Source organism: Drosophila novamexicana, unplaced genomic scaffold (genome assembly GCF_003285875.2).
Source record: "Drosophila novamexicana strain 15010-1031.04,08,12 unplaced genomic scaffold, DnovRS2.1 tig00000817-arrow-arrow-pilon, whole genome shotgun sequence".
Classification (NCBI taxonomy): Eukaryota; Metazoa; Arthropoda; class Insecta; order Diptera; family Drosophilidae; genus Drosophila; species Drosophila novamexicana.
In genome coordinates, this window is record NW_020824827.1 from 509,281 (window position 1) to 535,074 (window position 25,794).

Below are 25,794 nucleotides of genomic sequence, written 5' to 3' on the forward strand. Positions count from 1 at the left end.
CGCACAAAAGGCTGGCCAACAACAAGACAGTGACAAGCCCATAGAGCAGCAAAAGAATGTTGCACACTATGGGATACCCTGCATGCAGATCGAACGTAACCTAAAACTTGATTGTATGCATTAAGTAAATATATATGAAGAGGGGTTTTCTGCAGCCAAAATTGCAAATAAATAGGAAGTAAATACCCTGTAAATATCTAAAGTACCAATTAAAGAAGGATGACCAGCTATGGGACACCCTGCATGCACATCGAACCAAAATTTAATTGTTTTTTTTTTTTAAAGAAAATACACAGAAAGGGAACTTATTTGCAGCACATGTGACAGCAGTGATCGACTATAAAATACCCTTTATATATATCTGAAGTCACGCAAAAATAAACAATATATAAATGTGCACATGGATAACACGTGCAGACAAATATATGTTCCTTTTCACGTTCTGTTTCCACTACCTAAAAAAAAAATTAGCATAAATTACATGAAAACCTTGCTGCTTTAGTCAGTAGCTTATCAAGCCTTGGCGTGGCTTCCTAGCCCTTGCTGTGATCAGCTTCTCCTTTTTCAAGTATTTGCTGGTAAGGCTAAATATCTTCTCGCTGCCATTATCAGCAGTTAGTCATGTTGAAAAGAATTCTCGAATAATTCCAACAGAAGTAGTTAGCTTTCTTGTATAGTATATAACCTCTGTATGTTACCTGTTACATACACTCTCTTGAAACAGGTTTGCCCTTTATTATCAGCTAATGCTTACAGGGTATAAAACCAGAGCAGACTGTGAAGCACATAACGCGCACAGCACTTTCGGCATGACAAACAGTCGCCACACGCGCTCACACACACACAAGAGTTGAGTGTGTGGGCGTATGGGCAAATTGGCCGACAGGTGGCGTGTCAGGCGGCGGGGGGAGTGGCAGGTTGAGCTGTATGTGAAATGTAGAGCATGCGATAACTTTCTAAAAAAAGCAACACAAAGAAATGTCTTATCAAATTCTTACATCCGATTAGCATAATCGTGACCATGGAGCAGAAATCGACAAATGCGAACAAATTATAAAATGGCCTTTATAAATTAGGAAATCGAGAAGAGATTTATAATTATAGAGGCAGCAATTAGAGTGGACCAGTAGAAGCGACGTCATACGTTAAAAGCTTATTATAGGGTATGTTTATAGGGAGCAACAATTGACAAATTATAAATTAAAAAATCGAGAAGAGATTAATATTTATAGGCTACAAATATAAGAGACAAATTGTTCGCGTTAATAGCCAGCAATTAGAGTGGACCAAAACGCGACGTCAGCGCGCGCTTTGCTCTCGGCTAATTGTCATACGTTTACAGCTTATTATAGGGTATATACTAACAGAATTACAATACGTAGAAGTCGAAAAAAAAACCTGAAACAAGATTAAACCTGATTGGCTTAAGTCCACAGTTGTTGTTGTTGTTGATGATGCGCATAAAAACCGCTCAAAACTCTGAGTGTACGCGACTCGGATTGATATATAAGTATATAAAATATAAAATATAAAAAACCCAAGCCACGGGCAATAATTGTGCGGAATTAAGTGAGTCGCGATGCCTAGCCTCAACTTCAGTTCACAGGTGTGCGTTCAGGTGTGAAGTTCAGTTCAGATAATGTCAGTCACATTCGTAAGTTCTGCATTTGCATCTTTTCATATAGTCGAGGCAAACATTTCCCGAATCCCAATCTCCATGCACACATTTATCTTCCGCACAGTTGACGCTCTTGGCCCTGTGGAGCCTGCTGCCCGCCGTGGAGAATGCGTATGTATGGGTCTTGCTCTAAGCCATATGGCTGTGCCAGGCTGAATGTGTGCTCTTTCTCCACCTGCAGCGTTTATATCAGCCAGGATTTATTGCCAGCCCTGAGGCGCCAGCCTCGTCATGACCGGGATTATTCGGCTGAGCCTTTGCTCTGCGGCCGGCGCAGCAGGCATCGCGCTGCACCCGACCATTGGCCTGGCCATGGACACGGGCATGGATATGGACATGGCTATGGGCACGGGTATGGGCACGGGTATGGGCATGTGCCAGGTTTTGGCTTTGGTTTTGCGCCCTATCCGATGCCATTTGGTTTTGGCTTTGCTCCACCCGGCAATGGCTATCAACAGCCCGGACCGCCCTATAAGACTCCATTGGCGCCTTTCAAAGGTAGCTTCAAGTGTTTGGGCATGAAATTTGCCATATATTAACTGGATTGTGTGTCTTGCAGATAACCAACAGGCTTCCACTGAGCCCAGCCCGAGCAGCGAAGCGTCTCCCAGCACCACGCCCAGCACCACGCCCAGCACCACTCCAAGCACCACGCCCAGCACCACCACTGAGGATCCCACTTTGGCCATTGATATACGCAGTGGTCTTTAGATAACTGCCTAGTCTTAAGCCTAAAGTTAATGTATGCACTTGGAGAAAAAAGAAGTGATGTATGACTCGAATAGAATACAATTATTTTTGATCCTATTTTATTATTCTATTTAGCCTAAAACCCAGATTGATACTGATATGGATATTATTCAAAATATAGATTTTTAATTAAACGAGCGAAATTCTTCAGTAATAATGCTCGATATAAAAGATATAAAAGTTCTGGCAGGTCGTAATAATAATAAGAATGAACCATTAGAATAATAAATATAAACAAATAAAGTAAATACATTTTTAGTAGCTTGCAATTCTCAAACAGTTCAAGCTGCGCGAAGGGTAAGACAATTCCGCTGTAGATCTCAAACTGGAAGGCGTAGTAATAGTATTAAATACAAATTAAATGCCAGCTTGCAGCTTACAATTCGCAACCAGTTAAAGCTGCGAGTAGTCAACAATTCTAGAGTAGATCGCAAAGTCTGCTGTTGCCCAGCTTTATTTTAATATATATACAAAACAAGCATATACATTTGATTAAAGCAAAAGATTCTTCTTCCCATTTTCTCTGAGTGTATATAGTGCATAGAAGTAAGCCCCATTCCAGCCGGCTTATCTGTGCATTAGGCGAGGCCAACGAACTCCTTTCTTTTTGCCTGCCGTTTGCCTTACGCACTTTAATGGCAGGATGGGCAGCGGAAGTGTTATCCGAAACGGGTTTATCCATTTGCTTATTCTAGAACATAAACAAACACGACTCTAGTGACAGACAAAACAAAACAGAATAAAACAAAATGAAAACAAAAACAAGCAGAAAGAAAGTCGCGAGATCTGGAATTGAGCACAGTCGTAACCCAAACCCGAGCCCGAGCCCAAAACCAAAACAAGAAGAACAACACGAAGAAAGAATCTTTGCATCGCACGCACTTTGGCCAGGAACAAAGAGGCGCACCCGAAGAACCGGACCCCCATCTCCCAACTATAAAAGCGGCGCTCGCCCCGACTACGACTGTCATTTGACGCCAAACGGGCGTCGCATCAACTTGTCGGAGATCCCGGTTCCAATTCGTATAGTTTATAGCATTAAGAAATGGGTAAGCCTCGCCCTGCATATTAAGTGAGTGCCGCGAATATAAAAAAAAAAAATATAAAAAAATAAATATATCGGTGAATGAACTCGTTTGGTTCAACGCATTATGGACACACGACCTTAGCACGCCCAAAAGAAAAGAAGGAATATACATATACATATAGATATATAGATATAAATAATAACCAGGCACGAGTGCATCCAAAGTTTTTATTTTGATTTTGATTTATGCATGCAGCTCGCGTGGATCTTGAAAAACAAGTCGCAACATCGCAACTACCTTTCGGGGAATCGGCTTAAAGTCGTTGGAACTTCCAGACTTATGCGAAAAAAAAATGATAAGGCTTAAGCTAATGAAATGCAGAAAATGTAGATACCTTACTGGATCTGCCTGATTGATCAGTTTTCCTTTGTCTCCTATATACACCTGAAAAAAAGTTATGTATTCCGAATGGAATGGAGGATAAGCTAAGTCGATCCAGTCAGAAACTGATAAGGTTTTCAACTAATGAAATTCAGAATATATAAATACTTTACACTTAACAGGAATACTATAAGAATTGACTATATTGATCAGTTTTCTTTTGTCCCCTATGGATACGGAATGTATGATGAGCTTAGTCGTTCCAGGCACAGCCATATTATATTGGTCATACCCATTAAAAATGGGTATAAGTGTATATTGTATTTGTGCAAAATCCAAATGTATGTAACAGGCAGAAGGAAGCTTCTCCGACCCCATAAAGTATATATATTCTTGATCAGCACCAATATCGGCCGAGTCGATCTATCCATGTCCGTCTGTCTGTCCGTCCGTCTGTCCGCCCGTCCGTATGTATGAACGCAAGGATCTCAGAACCTATAAGAGCTAGAGACATGAAATGTAGGTGTAGGTGCTCCTAGTTCCCGCGCAGATCGAGTTTGTTTCCGATAATCGATATCGATATCGATATCCTGTTTTTTAGGCAATTTTGGTAAATAATAAGAGCTAGAGTCACCAAACTTGACATATAGCTTCTAAAATAGAATCTATATATGCATTTGATGTTGGAAGAAGAGGGTTCAGGGTATTCCCTAGTCGGGAGCTCCCGACTAGAACCTCTTACTTGTTTTTTATCTGAACAGTTGATCAAAGTAAACACAAATGAATTATAATTATTTTATAGCCAAATAATATGAAAGAATTTCTTCCAGGTTCTGCTAAAAATAAAAATAAACCCTCTTTAAATCCATTTCTTTTGTTTTTTTTGTGCACCCAGCGCATCATCATACCATGCTGCTGGTACTCCTGCTGCTGGGCGTGCCCAGCCTGATCCTGGGCAAGGATCAGCCGGCGCGCATTGTGTGCTACTTCAGCAACTGGGCCGTCTACAGGCCGGGCATTGGACGCTATGGACTGGAGGATGTGCCCGGAGATCTGTGCACGCATCTGGTGTACTCCTTTATAGGCGTGGACGAGAAGAGCTGGGATGTGCTGGTCATCGACCCGGAGCTGGACGTCGATCAGGAGGGCTTTCGCAAGTTTACGCAGCTGCGACAAACGCATCCCAAGCTGAAGCTGCAGATAGCCGTCGGCGGCTGGGCGGAGGGCGGCGCAAAGTACTCGAAAATGTCGGCGGTGCGCGAGCGCCGGCAGAGCTTCATCCGCAGCGTGGTGCAGTTCATGCGGGAGTACGACTTCGATGGCTTCGATCTGGACTGGGAGTACCCGGGCGCCACAGATCGCGGCGGCAGCTTTAGCGACAAGGACAAGTTCCTCTACTTCGTGCAGGAGCTGCGACGCGCCTTCGATCGCGAGGGCCGAGGCTGGGAGATCACGATGGCCGTGCCCGTGGCCAAGTTCCGGCTCCAGGAGGGCTATCACGTGCCCGAGCTGTGCGAGTGAGTAGCTGCCTCCTAGCGAGCTGAGCTGCCGACTAATTAACTCCACTTCTCTTAGACTCCTGGATGCCATTCACGCCATGACCTATGACCTCCGCGGCAACTGGGCAGGCTTCGCGGACGTCCACAGTCCGCTCTACAAGCGCAAGCACGATCAATACGCCTACGAGAGACTCAATGTGGTAAGTGATCCGAGCTATCCACAGCTCCTGCTCCAGCTAAATCCTCCCAACTATTCAAGCACGACGGCCTGGCCTTGTGGGAGGAGATGGGCTGTCCGGCTAATAAGCTGGTGGTGGGCATCCCGTTCTACGGACGCACCTTCACGCTGAGTAACTCGAACAAGAACTACAACATGGGCACGTACATCAACAAGGAGGCGGGCGGCGGTGCGCCCGGGCCGTATACGAATGCTAGCGGTTTTCTGGCCTACTATGAGATTTGCACCGAGGTGATGGACAAGTCGAAGGGCTGGACCGTCGAGTGGGATGAGGCGGGCATGGTGCCCTATACCTACAAGGATACACAGTGGGTGGGCTATGAGAACGAGGCCTCGGTCCAGATCAAAATGGACTTCATCAGGGCCAAGGGCTATGCTGGCGCCATGACCTGGGCCATTGACATGGACGACTTCCATGGCCTGTGCGGCCCCAAGAACGCCCTCATGCAGATACTCTACAACAACATGAGGGGCTATCGAGTGCCGGAGCCGACGCGCGAGACAACGCCGCGGGTAAGTGTGGGCCAGGCCCAGCCGAAGGATCGGGTGTGTGTCTAATGTGGATTCTCTCCCGCCCTGCAGCCCGAGTGGGCCAAGCCACCCTCGACTTCACCCAATTCCGATGAGGCGGTCAGCAATGTGCAGCCCACGACGACGACTCGTAAACCGAAGCCAAAACCCACCTCAACGGGAGTTCGCCCCACGTCAGCGCCAGCTCCAGCTGTGCCCAGCACCACCGAGAAACCCACCACAAAGGTGCCTCCCTCTGGAAAAGATCTCTTCAAATTACGTTTAATATTTTCGTTTTGTAGAAACCCAAGAAGCCCAAGACAACCACAACAACGACCACAACCACGACTGAAGCGCCCGAGTTAACCGAGGAGCCCGAACCGATTGTAGATCCCGAGGAGAATGCCACGACTGGGATTGAGTTTGATCCCAGCGAAATTGATTGCACCAATCGCGACTTTGTGCCGCATCCCAACTGCAGAAAGGTAAACAACGAAACGAGGGCTGCAAGACCAAAAGAAAGAGAGAGTCGGGCAATGCCGACTAGGTAATACCCTGACTTACGAACAAACTAGCTTTCTTCTACGCATACATGCACAAGATAAAACACACACACACACACACACACATAAGCTGAGCACATTCTGCAGATGCTGTGCGTGAAGAATGGAAGAATTCCTTACTTCCCCATCATTGAAAATTCTCCCTGAATTCTCTTCGGTAAGTGTAGTCCGATCGTTACGAAAATTTGCGGGGCATCAATATGACATCCAAATCTGTGCAAATACCAAAGGCCAGTACTATGTCTCCAAAAATTTCTGTCTTTTTCAACATTGGAAAGAAGGGAAACAAATTTTCCTTTTTCCAACATCGAAAGGGAAGAAAATTTCCCTTTTTTTCAACTTTGGAAATAAAGGAAGAACATTTTTCTTTTTTTTTCAACACTGAAAGAAGGGAATAAAATTTCCCTCTTTTTTAATATTGGAAAAGAAGGGAAGAAAATTTCCCTTTTTTCAACACTGAAAGAAGGGAATGAAAATTTTCCTCTTTTTCAATATTGTAGAGAAGGGCAGAAAATTTCTCCTTTTTCCAACATCGAAAGCTAAAAAAATTTCCCTCTTTTTCAATATTGGAAAAGAAGGGAAGAATGTAAATGTATTCATGTGTCTTATGTGTGCTATACGTGAGTCTATATACAAAATTTGTTTTATCTAGCTAAAAAACAAAAACGGTATGTCGTTAGTATAATGAAATTAGTATATCGAAATCGGCTTGCAGCTTTGCTAGAGATCAGCCAAAATGTTCCATAAAATTTCCCAACTATTAACTTTTCCTTCCAGTACTTCCGCTGCGTGCACGGCAAGCCCGTGGAGTTCGAGTGCAAGGAGGGCACGGCTTTTCACACTGTGCTCAACGTTTGCGATTGGATTGAGAACAGCGATCGGTACTATTGCACCCGCATAAAGAACAAGGATAATGGAAACGAGACCCGCTAGATCGGAATTTGCAGCATTTCTATAAACTATATAAACTATATAAAAGCCATTTGATTTGTTAGTTAAGGTAACTATTTTAAGCGCTCAGCGAGAGCGAGTGGTAGTTCTTAGGCTTCAAGTATTTATTATATGATAATATATATAAATCACATTTAAAGAAAGACAATTATATTACTTTTGCCCAGACGAAAGCAATAAAAATTGAAAGACAACATAAAATGTGCTTTAAATGAGCCGGAAAGAAATATATTTTAGAATCTTAAAATGAAACACATTTGGAGATTGGAAAAAACCAAAAAAAAAGAATATATTTTGTTTTAAGTAATACCTAAAGGTAATATCGTAATATTAAGCACCTGCATCGGATTATATAATTAACCGTTCGATAAAAATATAAACTTAAGAGTCTGTATCGAACCTTGGAATAAAAGCCCACATCCAACAGCTGTTTGTGCAATCAAGCATATTAATGAACGGTGATAAATGCTATGAGAAATTATATTTTCATATTTTACAACTGAATTCCCACGCTGAAAGAGGGGGAGAGAGAGGGTGAGAGAGGGAGAGAGAGAGAGACAGACAAATTGCATTATATTTAATCATTTGTGACAAGAAAAATAATCGCCGAGCTCTGAATAACGAATAGTACTCGAGATTTTTATGGGTGAATGTGCCAGATTTCCCTTTGCACACATATATTTCTTTTATATAGTTTTTTCTATTTATTTCTGCTCTTGAGCTAGCTGCTCTGAGTATTTTTTCGAATGAGCAAATCTCTGGCTATAATTAAACACTATTCCAAAATTTAGATACTTTGGAAGTGTGTCCTTAGCACAGAGAAAACTAAAGATTCTATAAATATACATTTAAAGAGCGTAAAATGATTTAAGGAACTAGCTCAAAAGTCACATAATAACTGGAACTGTTTCAGTTCCTTTGCTTAAATTTCCCTACTAGCATTTTCCCTTCACTTAAAAATTGCCCTAGTCACAGCTGGAACTTTTTCAGGTCCTTTGCTTAAATATCCCGACTTAAAATTTCCCTTCACTTGAAAATTACCGTAGTCACACCTGGAACTGATTCAAGTCCTTTGCTTAAATTTGCCTACTAACTATTTCCCTTCACTTGAAAATTGCCCTAGTCACAGCTGGAACTGTTTCAGTTCTTATGCTTAAATTTCCCCACTAACAATTTCCCTTCACTGGAAAATTGTCCTATTCACAGCTGGAACTGTTTCGGGTCCTTTTCTTAAATTTCCCCACTAGCAATTTTCCTTCACTTAAAAATTGCCCTATTTGTTGTTACAGTTTACTCCGACAAATTTCCCCAACGCTCTCTCTCTCTCTCTCTGAGCGCCTGCTAAAGAGATAGATTGTGCTTTTGACAAAATTTGCGCTACAAAAATATCAAAATGAAATAATTTTCGCGGTCACAAGGTAAATTCATGGTATATGCATGTTGAGTTACGAATTGGTTTTGGACCGGGAGAGATCGTCTCGTATACTCGTGTACGCAATATCACCATTATATTTCTAAACTTGCCTGCTTTTTACAAATGCCAGAAAATAGATATAGCTAAAACTTGTGCCGAACGTCGTCTCAAAAAACGAATCGCACACGCCGTGCACAGACGACGGGCCACAAATAAGCAAATTATTTAGCTGACAATCGTCGAAAGGGACACTAAGGATTACCCAGCCGACGATTGTCCGTTAAACTTTGCGAGCGGCTAGCTAACGCGAGAAAAAAAAACAAAAAATTAAAAAAAAAAAAAAAAAAAAATTGTGAAAAAAAAGAAAAACGAACAAGTGCAAAAGATTCTTAAGTGTGACAACATTTGTACGAGCCCAATTAGTTATATTTAAAAAAACACACATAAATAGTACATAGTATACCGTTAATATACACACACATATATATATATGATCTATACACGCAGAGAAATAATCTATAGCATACATAATTTCTACCCTTTCACGCAGTGCATTTAAACGAGCGCATATATTGTGGTTATATATATGCGATAAATACGAGCATAAGTGATTTTTTTGAATACATTTTTCCGAATTATCAATAATAATAACGGGATAAATACGAAAGCCAAATAAAGGAGGAATTTATGACGTGGCTACAGTGCTAATCAAACTGGGAAAACTCAAGGATAATTTGTTGATTTTATGATTATGGGGCGGCTAACAATTTGGTTCCTGCTGGGACTTACGTTAATCGCCGTTACCAACAATGGTGAGTTTCCACGATTATATAAGCAATAATAACGGTATTTTCTTGCGCACACAAGTCCCACTATTTCGCAGCGGCCATTATGCAATTTTCAAAAAAGAGAGAGCGAGAGAGCAAGAGAGAGTGAGAGAGATGAGTTGAAAATTAAATATGTATGTAATATGTATATTTAAAAATATTTGCCTGAGCTGTGTGTGTGTGTGTGTGTGTGCTTGTGTGCGTGCTTGTGCTTGTGTGCGTGTGCTTGTGCTTGTGTGTGCTTGTGCTTGTGTGTGTTTGTGCAAACGTCAGAGACGACACTTTTGAGCATTCAAATTTTGGCCTAGACTCGTTGGAAAATACACACACAGCTGCAGATCGCACTAATACAGGCACATTTCACTTTCTTCTTCTTTCACTTGTGTTATTTTATTTTATTTTTTCTTTTTTTTCAATTTTTGTTAGCCGAAACGCGGCAAACGTTCGGTCTTGCCTCGTTGTCATCGTTTGTAATATTTTTATATTTAGAATTTTTAAGTTATTTTATGTATTGAGCAAGTATCTGTGTCTATATGGCCGAGCCGAGCCGAGCCAGCCCGTACTTTTGTTTGCTTTGCAAAAAGAGAAGAAAAAAACAAAAAAAAAATAGACATGATCTATATAATACATATATATATATATATATATAAGTACGTGGGGATAGGTTGCAGGCAACATAAACACAATATGCAAGCAGCCATCGGACGGATTTGTATAAATAATTCTGGCATGGCAAATATCTCAAATAGTTTGCTATATTTGTATAGAAATACGCCTAACACTATGCGCAAATAAATCAGGGCAAATTATCCGCTGACAGCTGCAAAAAAAACGTACTTTGATAAAAATGGGCAGCACTTTGCATCGCTTCCATGTAGCAAGCTTTCCATGAGCAAGTAATTAGCAACGACCTTAAAAGCAGCTGTCACTCAAAACAGCTCGACCTTAGTTTGATAGAGAAATGGACGCAACACTCTCACTGCCAAATCGGACCCTATAGACCTACCTATATAGTATATATGCGCCCACGTCACAAACTGCCCGAACTGAGCATGGAAAAGTCAAGATATGGTGGGCGAGTGGCCAACAAAAATTAGAATACCCATTCAGATTTGCTGAAAAGCGACCAGCGACTAGCGAAATGTGTTTGAGTTTTTGGCTTTTAAAAATAAAATTCATAATTTGCCGAACATATTTTACAGTGTGCGTGCGTATGTGTGTGTGTACCATAAATAATGTCAAGTTTGAAAAGATAAAATAACCTCGGCGCTGACATCAAACACGGAGGCGGCCAGAAAACGCCAAGTACGTTATAAATTAAGTCCGATTCAGAGAAGAACCTACAAAAGTTAGCCAAAAATCCAGATGGAATATCTTTGACTTCAATCCAGAAAAAACTAACCTTGTGAGACTAAAAGATAGGGCATAATTTGAAAAAGATCGTCTAGATCGAAAATATACAATAATAATATAATTTTATATAAATTTCCTTTGTACTTCCTGAAACATCCTACAGGATGTCTTACCCTATAGGAAACATCCTACATAAGACATACTATATGAAATTCCATGAAAATTCTTCCTACACTAAACTTGATCTCAATTAAAGTCCATTTGACTTAACCTTCCTTCCTTCCTTCCTTTCAACTCGAACATGATCTTAAAATATAATACAATTTATTAAACTCTATTCTTGTCATAGATCTTGGTTAAAGCCTGTAACCGATCTTCATATTTAATTCCTACTTGCTTCAAATTTCTTTTGCAGTTGGGTTTGCCAATGCGGATGTCGGACCGAGCGAATCAGAATGTCGACCCTACATTGAAAAGGCTATACATGAACTGAAAACAGGTAAGTTACGCCTAGCAAAACCTATTCTAGAGATTATTCCGTTTTGGTAGATTCCACTTGCAAGTGTGGAAAATCGGCGGAATGCCCGTTGTATGCAACTTTTGTCTTTAGCTTCCACTCGGCTTCTAAATTATTTTCAAAGACCTTTCGAAAAATGCATTAGACACGTGTTTTATACCCAAAGGTTTCTTTTTTGGCTTCAAACTTGAAAACCCTGAGACTAAAGTGTGCTATCCGGAGGTTTCTAATTCGATTTCACTTATTCGAGCTAATTTTCAAAAATCATTTTCAAATAATGAACGTGGAGTTAGTAAGGGGAGTTTTGGGATTTCTACGGCCAGTAAATGGTTGGATATTTGATATTTGATTAATTATAAAGCAAAGAACTTGAACCGAACCGAGAAACGATTAGCCTCTATAGCATATGATTTTCCGTCCAGATGGTGTCAGAGATGGTTCCGGAGAACTGCAATCCGATCAGCCTAGTAGGGATGATGATGACGATGATGATGGTGGGCTTGATGAGAAAGAAACTGTTGAAATTACTGATGTGGATTCCACAGAGGACGCGAAAGGCGTCAACGACCTTGACGGCGATGGCATACCAGATGATCAGGACGACGACATAGACGGCGATGGCATACCGAATGATGAGGACGATGATATCGACGGCGATGGCATACCCAATGACAAGGATGACGACATCGATGGCGATGGCATACTCAATGAGGATGATGACGACATCGATGGCGATGGCATACCCAATGATGAGGACGATGACATCGATGGCGATGGCATTCCCAATGAGAAGGACGATGACATCGACGGAGACGGCATACCCAACGACGAGGACGATGACATCGATGGCGATGGCATACCCAATGATGAGGACGACGACATCGATGGCGATGGCGTACCCAATGACGAGGACTCTGACATCGACGGCGATGGCATTCCCAATGAGAAGGACAACGACATCGACGGCGATGGAATACCGAATCAGGGTAAGACCTTAGTCGCATGTGACATCTGTTATTCCCTTCATGGCATTCTCTTTGCGTGCAGAGGACAACGACTTGGATGGCGACGGTTTGCCAAACGAGAAAGACGAGGATTTGGATGGCGATGGATTGGTGAATCACGGTGAGTATCATCTAACGTAGCAGGCGAAATTATGCAAGGTTCTATTTATGCAGAGGACGAGGATATCGATGGGGATGGTACTTTGAATCACGGTATGGACTAAGCACCCCAGTTCTTCGACTCATTCTGCTCTACCCCACTCTAAATACCTAATTAATTATTTCTTTCATTTAATAATAACTTTATTCGTAACTTACATATGCCTTGCTCATTTTACTCACACGGAATATGTTGCTCATTGTAGAGGACAACGACTTGGATGGCGATGGCTTGCCAAATGACAAGGATGAAGATCTGGATGGCGATGGCAAAGTGAACCATGGTAAGTCCTCTGCGATCCTTTATGCATAGTTTCCTAGTTTAATAAACATCCTTTACAGAGGACGAAGATATCGATGGAGATGGTACCCTCAATCATGGTAAAAACAAACCAAAAACTATCTCCCATAATCGAACGTAACATATAATTGCTCCCGGAACAGAGGACAGCGACATAGATGGCGATGGCGTTCACAACGATGAGGATCACGACGTCGATGGCGATGGCCTGTCCAATTCCGAGGAGCCCCAGAGCATGGATATCGATGGGGATGGTGTGCCAAATAGCTTGGACGATGACATTGATGGCGACAACAAGGTAAACGAAAAGGACGAGGACATGGACGGCGATGGTATCTTGAATGTGCACGACAATGACATGGATGGCGATGGCATTCCCAATGTTCACGACGACAGCCATGAGCTCGCCGACGATGACGATGATGACGAGGAGGAGGAGGAGGTGAAAAAACGCAGCAAGCGTGAGGTTGATGCTGCCCCAGTTGTAGAGATTGAGTCACCGCCAAGTCCTGCTGAGGAGTTCCCAGCTGAAGAGGAGGCTTCCAAGGAGGAGGAGCTAGCTGCAGAGGCAGAGCCCGAAGCGGAAGAGGAGCCGGCAGAGGAGAAGGAAGAAGAGCCAGAGCCAGCTGTGTCCGCGGAACAGGTTCCTGTAGAGGAAGAGCCAGAAGCTGCGGCATCCGAGGAAGCCAAAGAAGCGGATGAGCCCCAGGCAGAGGAAACAGCAATCGCTGCAGATGAAGACGATGACGACACCAAGCCAGAAGACGAACTGCTCTGGGTAGGTTTTGGAAGCAGACCTTAGTGGATGGGTAACCTAACCTAATCTAATCAACTCTCTGCTTCTCTGTAGGAAGGCGTAATCCCACAGAACCGTCGCAGCCGGCAGCATATCACGGAGCTCCTGCTGCTGGACGAGGAGTTCAATGCACGGGAGAAGGCCACCGACAATGTGGCCGAGATTATCCTGCGCGACATCAAGAAGATCTATGAGAACGCCGTCAAGCCTTTGGAGACCTTGTACAAGTATCGAGACTTGAGCAATCGCCACTTTAGTGATCCGGAGATCTTCTCCAAGCCATTGATACTGTTCATGGGTCCCTGGTCCGGCGGCAAGTCGTCCATTCTCAACTATTTGACCGACAACGAATATACGCCCAACTCGCTGAGAACCGGTAAGGATTATGATTATTCCCTAAGGAATATCCAAGGAATATGCTTGAAATATGCGTGAAAAACGCGTGGAATATGGGTGGAATATGCGTGGAATATCCATGGAATATACAAATGTGAACTTCTAACTCGGTTTTTTTTTTCAGGCGCCGAACCCTCGCCGGCTTACTTTAATATTTTGATGTGGGGCAATGAGACGGAGGTCTTGGATGGCACCCAACTGGCCGCCGACTATACCTTTTCGGGTCTGCAGAAATTCGGTCAGGGTCTGGAGGAGCGTCTGCGCGGCCTAAAGCTGAAGAACAAGCTGCTCGAAAAGGTAACCAGATATAAATATATATATATATATATGTATAACATATAGGCCAGGCACATGTACTTGTTGCCCAAGTGCATTAACTTGTCGCCCAAATAGCTTTTGGCAGGGCAGCTCGTCGATTGGGAAATATGTTTTTTGATATGCTCAGGCTCTGGCAAATTGCCCAAGAGCACAATTTATAGTATTTGGTTATTAAATGTCGAAAATAGCTAAAGACAATGGCTAAATTAAAGCTAACACACACACACACACACACACACACACATACACACATGAATTTTTGAATTTTTCAGGTCAACATCGTCGAGATACCCGGCATACTCGAGGTACGCAAGCAGGTGTCGCGCGTCTTCCCCTTCAATGATGCCTGCCAGTGGTTTATCGATCGCGCCGACATCATCTTTCTGGTCTACGACCCAGCCAAGTTGGATGTTGGCCCCGAAACGGAGGCCATACTCGATCAGCTGAAGGGGCGCGAGTATCAGACGCGCATCATACTAAACAAGGCGGACACCGTCAAGCCCGAAGAACTGCTGCGCGTACAGGGCGCACTCATTTGGAACATCTCGCCGCTGATGTCGTCCGCCCAGCCGCCACTCATGTACACCACATCGCTGTGGACGAATCCGTACCAGGAGGGAGCACCGGCCCGCCTGCTGCTGGCACAGGAGCGCGCCTTCCTGCGCGATCTGCGCACTGCGATCGATAAGCGTATTGAACACAAGATAGCCAGCGCTCGTCGGTTTGCCGTGAGTATTCATAGCGGAGCCCTGCACCGAGAGAACAAATTGAACAAAAAATACAGCTCGAGCTAATTCGAGCTCGCTTCAAACTCGGTTGCGTTCGAACATGTTGCGACTCGCACAGATCGAACTTCGTTTGATGAATCACTTGTTTGAACTCGTTCGGTTTTGGGCTAAAGCGATTGAATATCCGAGTTGGATTCAAGTAAATTAATCGCTGCAGGGCTCTAACCCATTTATGCACATATAGAGAGATTACCTAGCTTCATTAATTGCAGGTGCGCGTGCGTAATCATGCCAAGATGGTGGACTGCTATTTGAACACTTACTACAATCACAAGACTCTGTTTGGCAACAAGAAGCGCATCTCGGATGATATTATTGATCATCCGCAGAACTATCATATCTATGAGGGTTTGTCCACGCTGACAAATATCTCGCGCTACGACTTGCCCGATCCGGAGGTTTACCGCGACTTTTTCCGTCTAAATCCGCTGTACGAGTTCAAGAAGCTCTCGGAGACATGCACCTATTTCCGGGGCTGTCCCATAACCAAGCTGGATCTGGCCATTGCCTACGAGCTGCCCGAATTGGCGGGCAAATACAAGAAAATGTCGGAAGCCGCATTGGCCAGCATTGAGGCACAGGCGCTAAAGGCCGGGGCGGCGGCGGCGGCAGAGGCGGAGGCGAGCCACGTGCAGGCCGAGCCGAAAAAGACGAGTTGAGGTATTGGCTCCGTCGAGGAGTAAACCTGCCATTTAGTTTGTTTTAATGAGAGTTAGAGAGAATGTGACATCGGCAACGGTAACTGTCTAAGAGACAATTAACTGCATCAGCAATGGAGAGTGAGAGCGTAAGAGAGAGAGAGAGACACACAAAATAATGCGAGCGTGAGCGAGAGAGAAAAACAATTGAGAGCAATATATTGTTAACGTACTTGTCATCCATTGACGCACACACACACAAAGCATTGACGAACAAGAAGAACAACAACAACAGCGTAAGACAAAAGAGAGCGATGATTTTTTTTATTGGAGAGTTTTGGAGAGTGTTATTTTTTTGTTATTTAACATAGCAATCTTTTATTTTCATCTGAGCTGGAATTTTATTTTAAATACTTATAATATAACCGAACTGAGAGCTTTATGAGAGAAACTAATGCACAAGTGAGAGCGTAAAAACCACACACACACAACCACACACATATATTCACCATATGGTGAATTTTGGCAGAGAGAGATAGCATTGAGTCTTTCTAGTAGAGTTAAATCAGCTGAGCGTAGGTAACTTAACGAACAGGCAGAGCAAAATTAAATACGATCTATTGACGATATCTAACATAAAACCCCATATTCACGTAAATTGGAAAATTTCCCTTGCAACCCAGTTTTTAACTAGTTGTTACAACAGCGCACAATTTTTTGAGAGTTTAGCAGTGTTTTTGAACAGGGTTTTTGAGCAACCAACACAAGTTAGTTTATTTTTCAGGCAACCCTATTTCGATGATGTAGTTGATAAGACTTTTTGGTAAAAAGTAAACAGTGAAGACGTTAAAACAATTTTTTCTAATTATGCATGAATGATAAATATAAAGGCATGTGAGATATATAAAATATGTCAAATTTGACAATATATACATATATATAATATGACAAGCTGACAACATATATAAAATAAACTGTGAGAGCGGGTAAAATACACAAATAAATCAAATAAAACAAAAACTTAAAATACCAAAAGAACTCTTTTTCAGAAATAATAAAAGCCCAAGCAACCGTTGCTATTGAGTATTTTTTGCATTTGGCATTTTTTAGTGTGTTTCGATCAGCAGGCGGCCCCGGGTTCCTTTTATCGCCGATAACAGTCCGATAAATAAAATTTAAAAAATACCAAATAACTCTTTTTCAAAAATAATAAAAACCCAAGCAACCATTGCTATTGAGCATTGTTTCGTTTGGCATTTTTTAGTGTGTTTCACTCAGTTGTTAAAACAGCTGGCTATTGAGTAACGTTTGCATTTGGCATATTTTAGTATTAAAGCAGCTGGCCCGGCGTTCAAATTATCGCCGGCAAACCGATAACAGTCCGATAAACACTTTTGCGTAAGAGTAACGAAAAAAAAAAATAAATAAATTGACTTACATATGTTTCACTAGTCCGAAAGCAGTTGAAGATGCACACAGATTTGGCATCACATTTACACACGCCGGCCTGCAATAAATTAATCGAGGAACTCAAAGCCTGTCACGAAAATGTAAGTGAAGCGCTTGCAACCAGTTTTGCGCCGTGTACTAACCGAATGCCTCACCCTCTCGCAGCACGCCTTTGCCAAGTTTATTGGCATTTGCAACACGATCGACGACCAGGTGGTCAAGTGCCTGAAATCCGAGCGTATTGCACGCTCCGCTGCGAATCGCGCCAAGGCCCGTGAACGTCAGGCCAGGTACAAGGAGAGGCTGCAGCAGGGCGAAGCCAACTAAAAAGATATGGCAACGCTCGAAGCAGCTTCCAGTGCGGAGGAGGATCCCTTTGCGCCGTACTACTTTCAGCAGGAGGAACAGCTGATTTGTGGGCAGCTGGTGAGCCCCATTACGGACTGCTATGATGCCATGATGAACTATCCCAGCATGGTGGATCGCTTCTTTACACGCTACTATTATATCAAAGCTGGAGCTGCCTACCAGGTGCTCTATCACTCCAATCGCATTTGCCTCGTTTGCCTGGCGCCCACGCATCCCGCCTACGGCGAGGGCATTGCCACGGTCAGCTACAATGTGGGCAGCGTCGATCGCAGCCAGAATGTGGTCAAGGGCAAGGCCAAGAAGGGCGGCATGATACTGCAGGCGGACACAACGCTGGCCGTGCTCACCACAGACGCAGGCAACACCTATAAAATACCCAGCTGCATACGCGGCAAACTCGTCGAGGTCAACACGGCGCTGCTGACGGACGCCAAGCAGCTGCAGCTGGCGCCAGAGGGTGCCGGGTACTTTGCCATCTTGCTGCCCAAGATCGAGAACTGCGACGATATCAAGGCCAGTTTGTTGACACAGCAGCAATACGAGGAGCAGCGGAAAAGGGGCGAAACATGACGGCGGGCGATGCACACACAATTATCTATAAGACGCTGTTTTGTATAGTGTAAAAAGAAACTGTCAAATAAGTCAATGCACTTTTCTCATTGTAATTGTGGCTTGATTCAAGATTTTAAGCACATTATCTCACAGGCGAATACTAAAAGCTTATATTTAAGGCAGCTAATACCAATATGATTTTTTTCCCCGCGCGAACAGCTTATAAGAGTGAACCAGTGTGAACGCAGCGATTCAAATGAACAAATGCATATATTCTGACGATCTGGCAAGGCCAAGCCAACACGTGTGTTGACAAACAGCTGAGAGTTTTTGGTTTTCGGCAGAATTCGTTTGCTGCAAATCAGAAATAAATTTTAAAATACAAAATGTCAGCGAACAAGAAAACAGAAGCAATGACATATGAGGAAGCCGACAGCTCCAGCGACGAAGAAGCTCAAAATAACGAAAGCAATGGCAAGCGGGAACATGAAGAAGAAGAAGACGATGATGAGGATATGAAAAGTGAGGACAGCGAAGAATCGTACACGGATATCTACAAGGGCACGGAGGTAGGCGCTGTCAGTCCAAAGCTTTGACAAATTACATAGATAACCCATTCGCATCCATTCGCAGGAGCTGCAAGTGGAGTTTGAAGGACGCGCTCCGATAGATCCCGACGCGGAGGGCATTTCGCAGCTGCTGCAGCGTCTCTTTCCGCGCGCCCAAATCAATTGCAATCAGTTGGCCCAATTGCTTATTGGTAACAATTCATCCATAATTCCTATGCACATCTTTATTAAAATCTATCCCTTACAGCTCAAAATTTTGTGGGCAGCGTTATTTGCCAGTGCCTGGACGATGGGCCCGAGAGCGAAACGGATGACAACATGGTCGAGGACGATACCATCTTTGGCATTACCTCCGTGCTGAATCTAACGGCCAAAAAGGAGCAGACCGTCATTGAACAGCTGCGCAAATATCTGCTGGAACGCGCCGAGAAGCATGCCACAAAGCAGGTGCACAAGCAGCTGTGCGAGCTGCTGGACAACGAACAGAGCCACGTCGGCTTCCTGATCAACGAGCGCTTCATCAACATACCCGCACAGATATCCGTGCCGTTGTTACAGAACCTGCAGCAGGAGATCGAGACGGCTAAGGCCAAGAAAATGAAATTCAATTTCGATACGCTGCTGCTGCTGGTCAAATTCCATCGGAATGCGGCCAAGAAGAGCACCTCCGACGAGGATCAGTATACCAATGCCGAGGAGGAGCTGCTGGTCGAGCGTTCCAAGTTCAGTTTTGAGTTCACCGTGGATGCCGAATGCGATGCGGGCCTGGCCGATGAGAGCCCGCGTGCCAAGAAGGGCGTCCTAAAGCCGTACAGAAAACTCTTGGCGCTGGATGCCAAACAGCTGCCGCAGCTAATTAACGACATACAGGCCTTTATAAATGGGGAATAGGATTTATAATCCACATTGAATATATAGTATATTATATATTTATGTAGGCCCAGTAAACGAACTAAGTTGACATATTTTTAGATTATATTTTTCTATAACTGCAAATAAAAAATAAATGTAATTAACATAACAATTTTTAGTTTGGCAAACATTTGTTTAAACACAATTGAGAGACAAATATATTTTACATTTAAATATTGTTGAGTTCGCCTTTGCTTTAGTTGGCAACGCTGCGCCCGAACAGCTGACCGGCTTTATTCAACAGCCATCAGCTGTTCTCGCCTCGCCCCGCCACGCAACGCTCTGTTAACAGCAGCCGTGAACGTGACTGGCAAGAGAATAGCCAAGCCAAAGCCAAGTGCCAAGTGTTTGCGTTTGCTCAGTGCAACGACGTGAGTAGAAGCCGGAGTGCAGTATTATTGTTGTTATTGTGGCTACAATTTCAATTATTGCATTCCGACAATTAATCATAGGTCGTGGACAGTTGTTTGTTATAAACAAAGGCGTCGCGTTGCGCGCTATATAAAGCCCGCTTGCTGCGCTGCAAAATCAAACACAATCATTTGTTCTGTCAACGCAAACGTTTTGGTTAATAACAAGCAACAATTTAAAAAAGAACGAACAAGAATATAAGCAAACATTATCGGCAGCTTATCGCCATTTCCAGTTCCAGTATTCCAGTGTATTCGCAATCTCAACGCACGCCCGTGTCGCCCAGTCAGTGACTCTCCACTTGCCGTTCGCCGCAGTCGTTGCCGCTCTCCACATCATCATCATCAACATGGGACTCGAGAAGTAAGTTAAATGAGATCTGCTTGCATTAGAGTTGCCAACTGTCGCTAAAAAAAAAACAAACTGCAGCCAATTAAAACTAGCTAAATTAACTTTTTGCGCACAAATTGGCAATAAACACAGGTTTACTGAGATGCCGAAAAAAAACAATGGAAATCTGTTTAGTGTCAGCTGTTTTCTCTGAAAAAGCCAAATGCAGCCATAAACTAGCTAAATTGGCAAAACTGCCGCCATTTGCAAGGACAGCTCCAACGAAGAGCGGCTGCAAAGCGCCGCTCTCTTCACGCTCTTTTGTTTGCTTTGTTCTTTTCAAATAACGGCGCTTGTCCGTCAAACGTGTTTTGAAAGGAAAGTTTAAACAATTTTTAATAAGCTTATCAAACTTATCGCAATCGCAGTTATTTAGCGCACTTGAGAAATTGAGATTATCTTCTTATCAGCAACACGCCCCACAAAGTCTTAACACATGCATACATACATGCATACACGCATGCGTACATACATACATGCATGCATACATATGTACATGCATGCATGTAGACATACATGCATGCATACATACATACATGCATGCATACATACATACATATATGCATACATACGTATATATGCTTACATACATACATATATACACACATGCATACATACATGCATGCATACACACATGCATACATACATAGGCACATGCATACATACATTGTTTAGCAAGGCGTGTAGCCCGCAATTGCCCTTCCCATTCGATTGACAAGTAATTGAAAAAAAAAAGGACCGACGTGATTAAATTGCATTTCAATGAAGTTTTAACTGCGTGCAGCAATTAAATGAATGGGAATATATGCATGCAATTCTACTTTTCGATTTCGATTCGATTTCAACCGTAAAAACAAGTACGTTTCGACACGTTTGCTTTCGGGTGTTCTCGAGTGCCGAGTGGAAACGTTTTCCGAGCTGTTTTCATTCCCAAACGAAACCAATTGTCAGCTGCTTTGCATAAATTAAAGTGAAATTGGAGGTACTTCAGAATTAGTTCCCCAATATAATCAAATAAATACTTAAATATAATTATTTTCATTTATTTTGCCAATACCAAATCCACTTCAATTCCACAAAGTTTTGTGTATGCAAGAGAGCTTTCGCTATATTTATATAAACACATTTATATTACAGGAAATATTACCCGACCTTATTCGAGGCAGGTTTTCTTAACTTTAATTCAATAACTTACATTTTCACCCATTTTCCGCTCGTGAAATATTTTCACAACTGAGTTTTAGGCTTATTTCACTAGCAACCACTTTTAAATCGATGTAAAGGGGAAATATTTATTAAATTACTGGAAGCATTGCTAATTATTCAAGAGAACTTTCACTTCACATTTTCACCCATTTTTCACTCGTGAAATATTTTCACAACTGAGTTTTAGGCTTATTTGATTTTCAACCACTTTTAAATCGATTAAAAAGTGAAATATTTTTTGTTAACCTTTTTATTTCTTTCCCTCTAGGCTATTGCCCTGCACCGTTAAGCTGTCCAGTATATTGGCCAAGTCCAGCTACGATGTGCTGTGCGTCATTGATCGCGCTGTGCCCGCCGAGCTGGCCGACACGTTCGAGGAGCATCGCGCCTTCGACAAGGCCTTCGACAGCGTCGTCTCGTGCTTCAAGTCGTCGCAACTGAATCTGCCCGTGATCTATGCGCCCGTCCAGGAGCTGACGGACTATGCCGACGTGCGCTGCTATCAGAAGGCGGCCGCCCAGTCCCTGCAGCGTGCCATTAAGGTGGGTTTGATTGACCTTTGTAAACACTCTAGTATATAAAGCTGATCCCAATCTTTGCTTTTGTATAGGCCGGCTTCCAAGCGCCGCTTCTGGTGGTGCCCAAGAGCAAACGCTTCTCTCAGGCGGAGCTGTGCACGGTCCTTGGCGCTCTGGAGGAGCTCTATGTGGTATGTCAACCCAGGTTCAACATATCTGGTTTTTACTGTACTTTCTCAATTCCTCGCCCAGCCCATTCAACTGCGCGAGGATGTCCCCGCGAAGAAGCAACGCATCAGCTCGCTGTCCGTACTGATTGATAGTCCCAATGCGGAGCGGATCATGCAGGAGGCGCTGGTTCTGGAATCTGGTCGCCTGATTGCCCGCGACATTGGCGGCGGAGATCCGGAACGCATGGCACCACCGCTCGTGGAGGCCTACATAAAACCGTTGTTCGCCAATCTGTCCGTCAAGGTGATCGACGACGTGAATGTCATTAACCGAGAGTATCCGCTGTTCGCTGCTGTCAATCGTGCTGCTCATTCCGTGGAGCGGCATCGTGGTCGGATCATCTACCTCGAGTACAAGCCGCCCGGTCCGGCGACCAAGACGCTGATGCTGGTCGGCAAGGGCGTGACCTATGACACGGGCGGCGCCGACATCAAGGCCGGCGGCGTCATGGCCGGCATGTCGCGGGACAAGTGCGGAGCCGCCGCCGTCGCCGGCTTCATGCAGGTGGTCAGCGAGCTGAAGCCGCAGAATGTGCACGTCATTGGCGCGCTCTGCCTGGTGCGCAATTCGGTGGGTGAGGAGTGCTATGTGTCCGACGAGCTGATCACCTCGCGTGCCGGCGTTCGTGTCCGGATTGGCAACACGGATGCCGAGGGTCGCATGTGCATGGCCGATGTGCTGTGCCGCATGAAGGAGCTGGCCGTTGAGGGAAATCTGCCCGATCCGCATATCTTTACCATTGCCACGCTGACGGGCCATGCCTTCATATCGGCCGGCGAGGGTCAGTCCATCATTGTGGACAACAGCGTGGCCGCCAAGGAGGATCATGCACGCAAACTGCAGGCCGCTGGCCAGGCCTACGGCGAACCTTTCGAGGTCTCCGTGCTGCGCCAGTGCGACTTCGACTTCAATGCCGCCAAGGCCATTGGCGAGGATGTCGTCCAGGCCAACAATGCGCCATCGGTGAGGACACCGCGCGGCCACCAAGTGCCCGCCGCCTTCATGATCCAGGCTACGGGCCTCGACAAGCATGGCGTCGACTCCCCGCTGCCGCTCAAGTATACCCATCTGGACATTGCCGGCAGCGCCGGGGAGTATCCCCTCATGCCCACAGCTGCGCCCATTGTGGCTCTGGTCAAGACCCATTTGATTGACTAGCTGCGATCCGGGCTCCAGGAATATATACAAGCGCCGTACTTATCCTTATCCTTATATAATCACTGTATGCATCACAGCTCAATGTGAATAAACGTCTTTGTATTAATATACTCAATTTAAAATACACTTGCAGAGGGTATTATAACTTTGTCAATCGGTGTGCGACAGCTCTCGCTCCTTTAAAGTATATACAAGTACATACATACATATTCCTCATGATGAGCCTTTTTCCGAAATTAGATAGCTTATCAAACAATTTTGTATATAAATGTAAAAGGGTATATATATTCGGCTTGTCGAAGATTTAATATGGTTTTGCAAATGTTAGAAGAGTAAAGCACATAAGCTCGCTTTTTAAAAGGGTTTTCCCTTAGAGCTTTAATAATATTGTTTTCCGTTAAAGCTGTATTATATAGTCCTTTCGTAAAGATAAAAAGATAAAAAGATAAAAAAATACGATAGTCGTCCTTTAGATCCATAATAATATAGACTTTCCATTAAAGCTTTAATAATATAGTCTTTCCTTAGAGCTATATAATATAGTCTCCCTTTAAAGCTATAATAATATAGTCTTCCCTTAGAGCTATAGAATATAGTCTTCCTTTAGAGCTATATGTTATAATATTGTAGTTCGATTTTCATATGGCAGTTATATTATATAGTGATCCGATCCAGCCGGTTCCAATATAATGCAACAGAAAGACGGACCTGGGCATATTTACAAGACTATATCCTTACAACTGAGAGACTAATTCGCATATCTATATCAACTCGACTGTTGATGCTGATCAGGAGTATATATACTCTATGGAGTGGCAGACGTCTTCTTCTATGCGTTACGAATTTCATGACAAAACTATAATACCCTCTGCAAGGGCATAAAAAGTGTTTAGCTTTTCGAGGCACAAGCTCTGCCATGCTCCTCACACATGATCCACACATTTCAATTGCGAACTGCACAACTCTTCTCACATATAGGCAAGGGTATTTAATCTTCGGTGTGCCTACTTTTGCATAATTGGCAAGCCGTTCTGAATTTTGATTTCTCGCTGATTTCGAGCTTCTTTTGATTTTGTTTGCTGTTGCGCATTTTCTGTGATTTCGCTTGGGCTGCGTCGGCAGCGAGAACCCGTTAGGCGCTGCAGTCGCTGCCGACGTCGCTTCGCCGTCGACGTCGTCTTCGCTGCGCTCGCGAGTGGCCAGCACTTGTCAGCTGTCGCGTTACGTCGCGTTTACCGTTATTGCCTGGCTATGGAAACTCGGTCAAGAGTGTCTCATTCATGCCGTGATTGCATAATATACCGTTGCTCCCAGTTGCTGCCAGTTGCTCCCAGTTGGCCCGTTGTCCGTTTATACCCTGTTGCAATGGTTAGAAAGGGGTATATCGGTTTTGTGCAAGCGTATGTAACAGACAGAAGGAATCCTAATATATATTTACTCTCGATCAGAACGAAGTAAGTAAGTAAGTAAAAAAGCTACAGACTTGAACTTGGAAATATAATATTATCCTATGCCTTATATATATCTTATACATATATATGGAAATACATTATTATCTTTTACCATATTCAGAGCGAGTCTTATCTATATCTTGCCCAAAATTAACAGGATATCGTTTAAAATCGATTTTGAGACTTGCTTCTCTTGAGCATAACTCGAGAACTAAAAGAGCTAGATGCACCAAATTTGGTATGCAGGTTCTCTCATATTAAGCAAAGCTTGGGAATGTTCCATTCTTTGGATATCTATTCCTATCTCCCAAATATTGAAGAAATCAAACAATTTTAAAGGTAAAGCCCTGCGCTCTGGTATGCATACTCCTTTGTATGCCATAGTTAACAGCTGACAATTTCACAAAGATCGCATCATAAAAACCGAAGTTAGTTGAGAATGCATTGTCCATATATGAAGTGGGGCAGG

At 43.6% G+C, this 25,794-nt stretch overlaps 7 protein-coding genes across 14 annotated transcripts; all 7 read left to right on the forward strand.

Moving 5' to 3' along the window:
* Window positions 1-1,617: 1,617 nt before the first annotated feature.
* LOC115764125 (kininogen-1) lies at window positions 1,618-2,595 on the forward strand. Of its 3 annotated transcripts, XR_004018001.1 has the most exons (5): window positions 1,618-1,654; window positions 1,743-1,789; window positions 1,860-2,176; window positions 2,238-2,448; window positions 2,504-2,524. XR_004018001.1 is itself a non-coding variant. In XM_030706994.1 (4 exons), exons 1-4 carry the CDS (start codon window positions 1,640-1,642, stop codon window positions 2,387-2,389), a joined length of 531 nt encoding a protein of 176 aa, XP_030562854.1. In that variant the 5' UTR covers window positions 1,618-1,639; the 3' UTR covers window positions 2,390-2,595. The 3 variants fall into 3 exon arrangements, 2 of the variants coding, with proteins under 2 accessions (XP_030562854.1, XP_030562855.1); XM_030706994.1 differs by having other exon boundaries at window positions 2,238-2,595; XM_030706995.1 differs by lacking the exon at window positions 1,618-1,654 and having other exon boundaries at window positions 1,743-1,793; window positions 2,238-2,595.
* An 863-nt stretch (window positions 2,596-3,458) lies between these two features.
* Window positions 3,459-7,772, forward strand: LOC115764123 (endochitinase). The gene is made up of 7 exons (XM_030706993.1): window positions 3,459-3,477; window positions 4,733-5,354; window positions 5,413-5,536; window positions 5,596-6,087; window positions 6,157-6,330; window positions 6,387-6,569; window positions 7,425-7,772. The coding sequence occupies exons 1-7, from the start codon at window positions 3,474-3,476 to the stop codon at window positions 7,578-7,580; spliced, it is 1,755 nt and encodes a 584-aa protein (XP_030562853.1). The 5' UTR covers window positions 3,459-3,473; the 3' UTR covers window positions 7,581-7,772.
* Window positions 7,773-9,057: 1,285 nt separating this feature from the next.
* Window positions 9,058-16,421, forward strand: LOC115764031 (sarcalumenin). Of its 4 annotated transcripts, none has more exons than XM_030706864.1 (14): window positions 9,058-9,088; window positions 9,563-9,824; window positions 11,608-11,691; window positions 12,132-12,203; window positions 12,255-12,695; window positions 12,757-12,834; window positions 12,888-12,926; window positions 13,079-13,156; window positions 13,215-13,253; window positions 13,317-13,951; window positions 14,024-14,345; window positions 14,490-14,662; window positions 14,956-15,411; window positions 15,684-16,421. In XM_030706864.1, the coding sequence occupies exons 2-14, from the start codon at window positions 9,758-9,760 to the stop codon at window positions 16,128-16,130; spliced, it is 2,931 nt and encodes a 976-aa protein (XP_030562724.1). In that variant the 5' UTR covers window positions 9,058-9,088; window positions 9,563-9,757; the 3' UTR covers window positions 16,131-16,421. The 4 variants fall into 4 exon arrangements, with proteins under 4 accessions (XP_030562724.1, XP_030562723.1, XP_030562725.1 ...); XM_030706863.1 differs by lacking the exon at window positions 9,058-9,088 and adding an exon at window positions 9,148-9,419; XM_030706865.1 differs by lacking the exons at window positions 9,058-9,088; window positions 12,888-12,926 and adding an exon at window positions 9,148-9,419.
* Window positions 16,422-17,405: 984 nt separating this feature from the next.
* LOC115764058 (COX assembly mitochondrial protein 2 homolog) lies at window positions 17,406-17,909 on the forward strand. Of its 2 annotated transcripts, XM_030706906.1 has the most exons (3): window positions 17,406-17,507; window positions 17,562-17,659; window positions 17,724-17,909. In XM_030706906.1, the coding sequence occupies exons 2-3, from the start codon at window positions 17,579-17,581 to the stop codon at window positions 17,883-17,885; spliced, it is 243 nt and encodes an 80-aa protein (XP_030562766.1). In that variant the 5' UTR covers window positions 17,406-17,507; window positions 17,562-17,578; the 3' UTR covers window positions 17,886-17,909. The 2 variants fall into 2 exon arrangements, with proteins under 2 accessions (XP_030562766.1, XP_030562765.1); XM_030706905.1 differs by having other exon boundaries at window positions 17,407-17,659.
* LOC115764057 (protein Abitram) lies at window positions 17,870-18,510 on the forward strand. The gene has a single exon (XM_030706904.1). It carries the CDS (start codon window positions 17,892-17,894, stop codon window positions 18,495-18,497), a length of 606 nt encoding a protein of 201 aa, XP_030562764.1. The 5' UTR covers window positions 17,870-17,891; the 3' UTR covers window positions 18,498-18,510.
* A 337-nt stretch (window positions 18,511-18,847) lies between these two features.
* LOC115764056 (protein BCCIP homolog) lies at window positions 18,848-20,064 on the forward strand. The gene is made up of 3 exons (XM_030706903.1): window positions 18,848-19,048; window positions 19,113-19,239; window positions 19,296-20,064. Exons 1-3 carry the CDS (start codon window positions 18,866-18,868, stop codon window positions 19,937-19,939), a joined length of 954 nt encoding a protein of 317 aa, XP_030562763.1. The 5' UTR covers window positions 18,848-18,865; the 3' UTR covers window positions 19,940-20,064.
* Window positions 20,065-20,274: 210 nt separating this feature from the next.
* Window positions 20,275-24,000, forward strand: LOC115764039 (putative aminopeptidase W07G4.4). Of its 2 annotated transcripts, none has more exons than XM_030706875.1 (5): window positions 20,275-20,331; window positions 20,590-20,734; window positions 22,236-22,509; window positions 22,578-22,676; window positions 22,738-24,000. In XM_030706875.1, the coding sequence occupies exons 2-5, from the start codon at window positions 20,721-20,723 to the stop codon at window positions 23,872-23,874; spliced, it is 1,524 nt and encodes a 507-aa protein (XP_030562735.1). In that variant the 5' UTR covers window positions 20,275-20,331; window positions 20,590-20,720; the 3' UTR covers window positions 23,875-24,000. The 2 variants fall into 2 exon arrangements, with proteins under 2 accessions (XP_030562735.1, XP_030562736.1); XM_030706876.1 differs by having other exon boundaries at window positions 20,287-20,331; window positions 20,607-20,734.
* The last annotated feature ends 1,794 nt before the right edge of the window (window positions 24,001-25,794 follow it).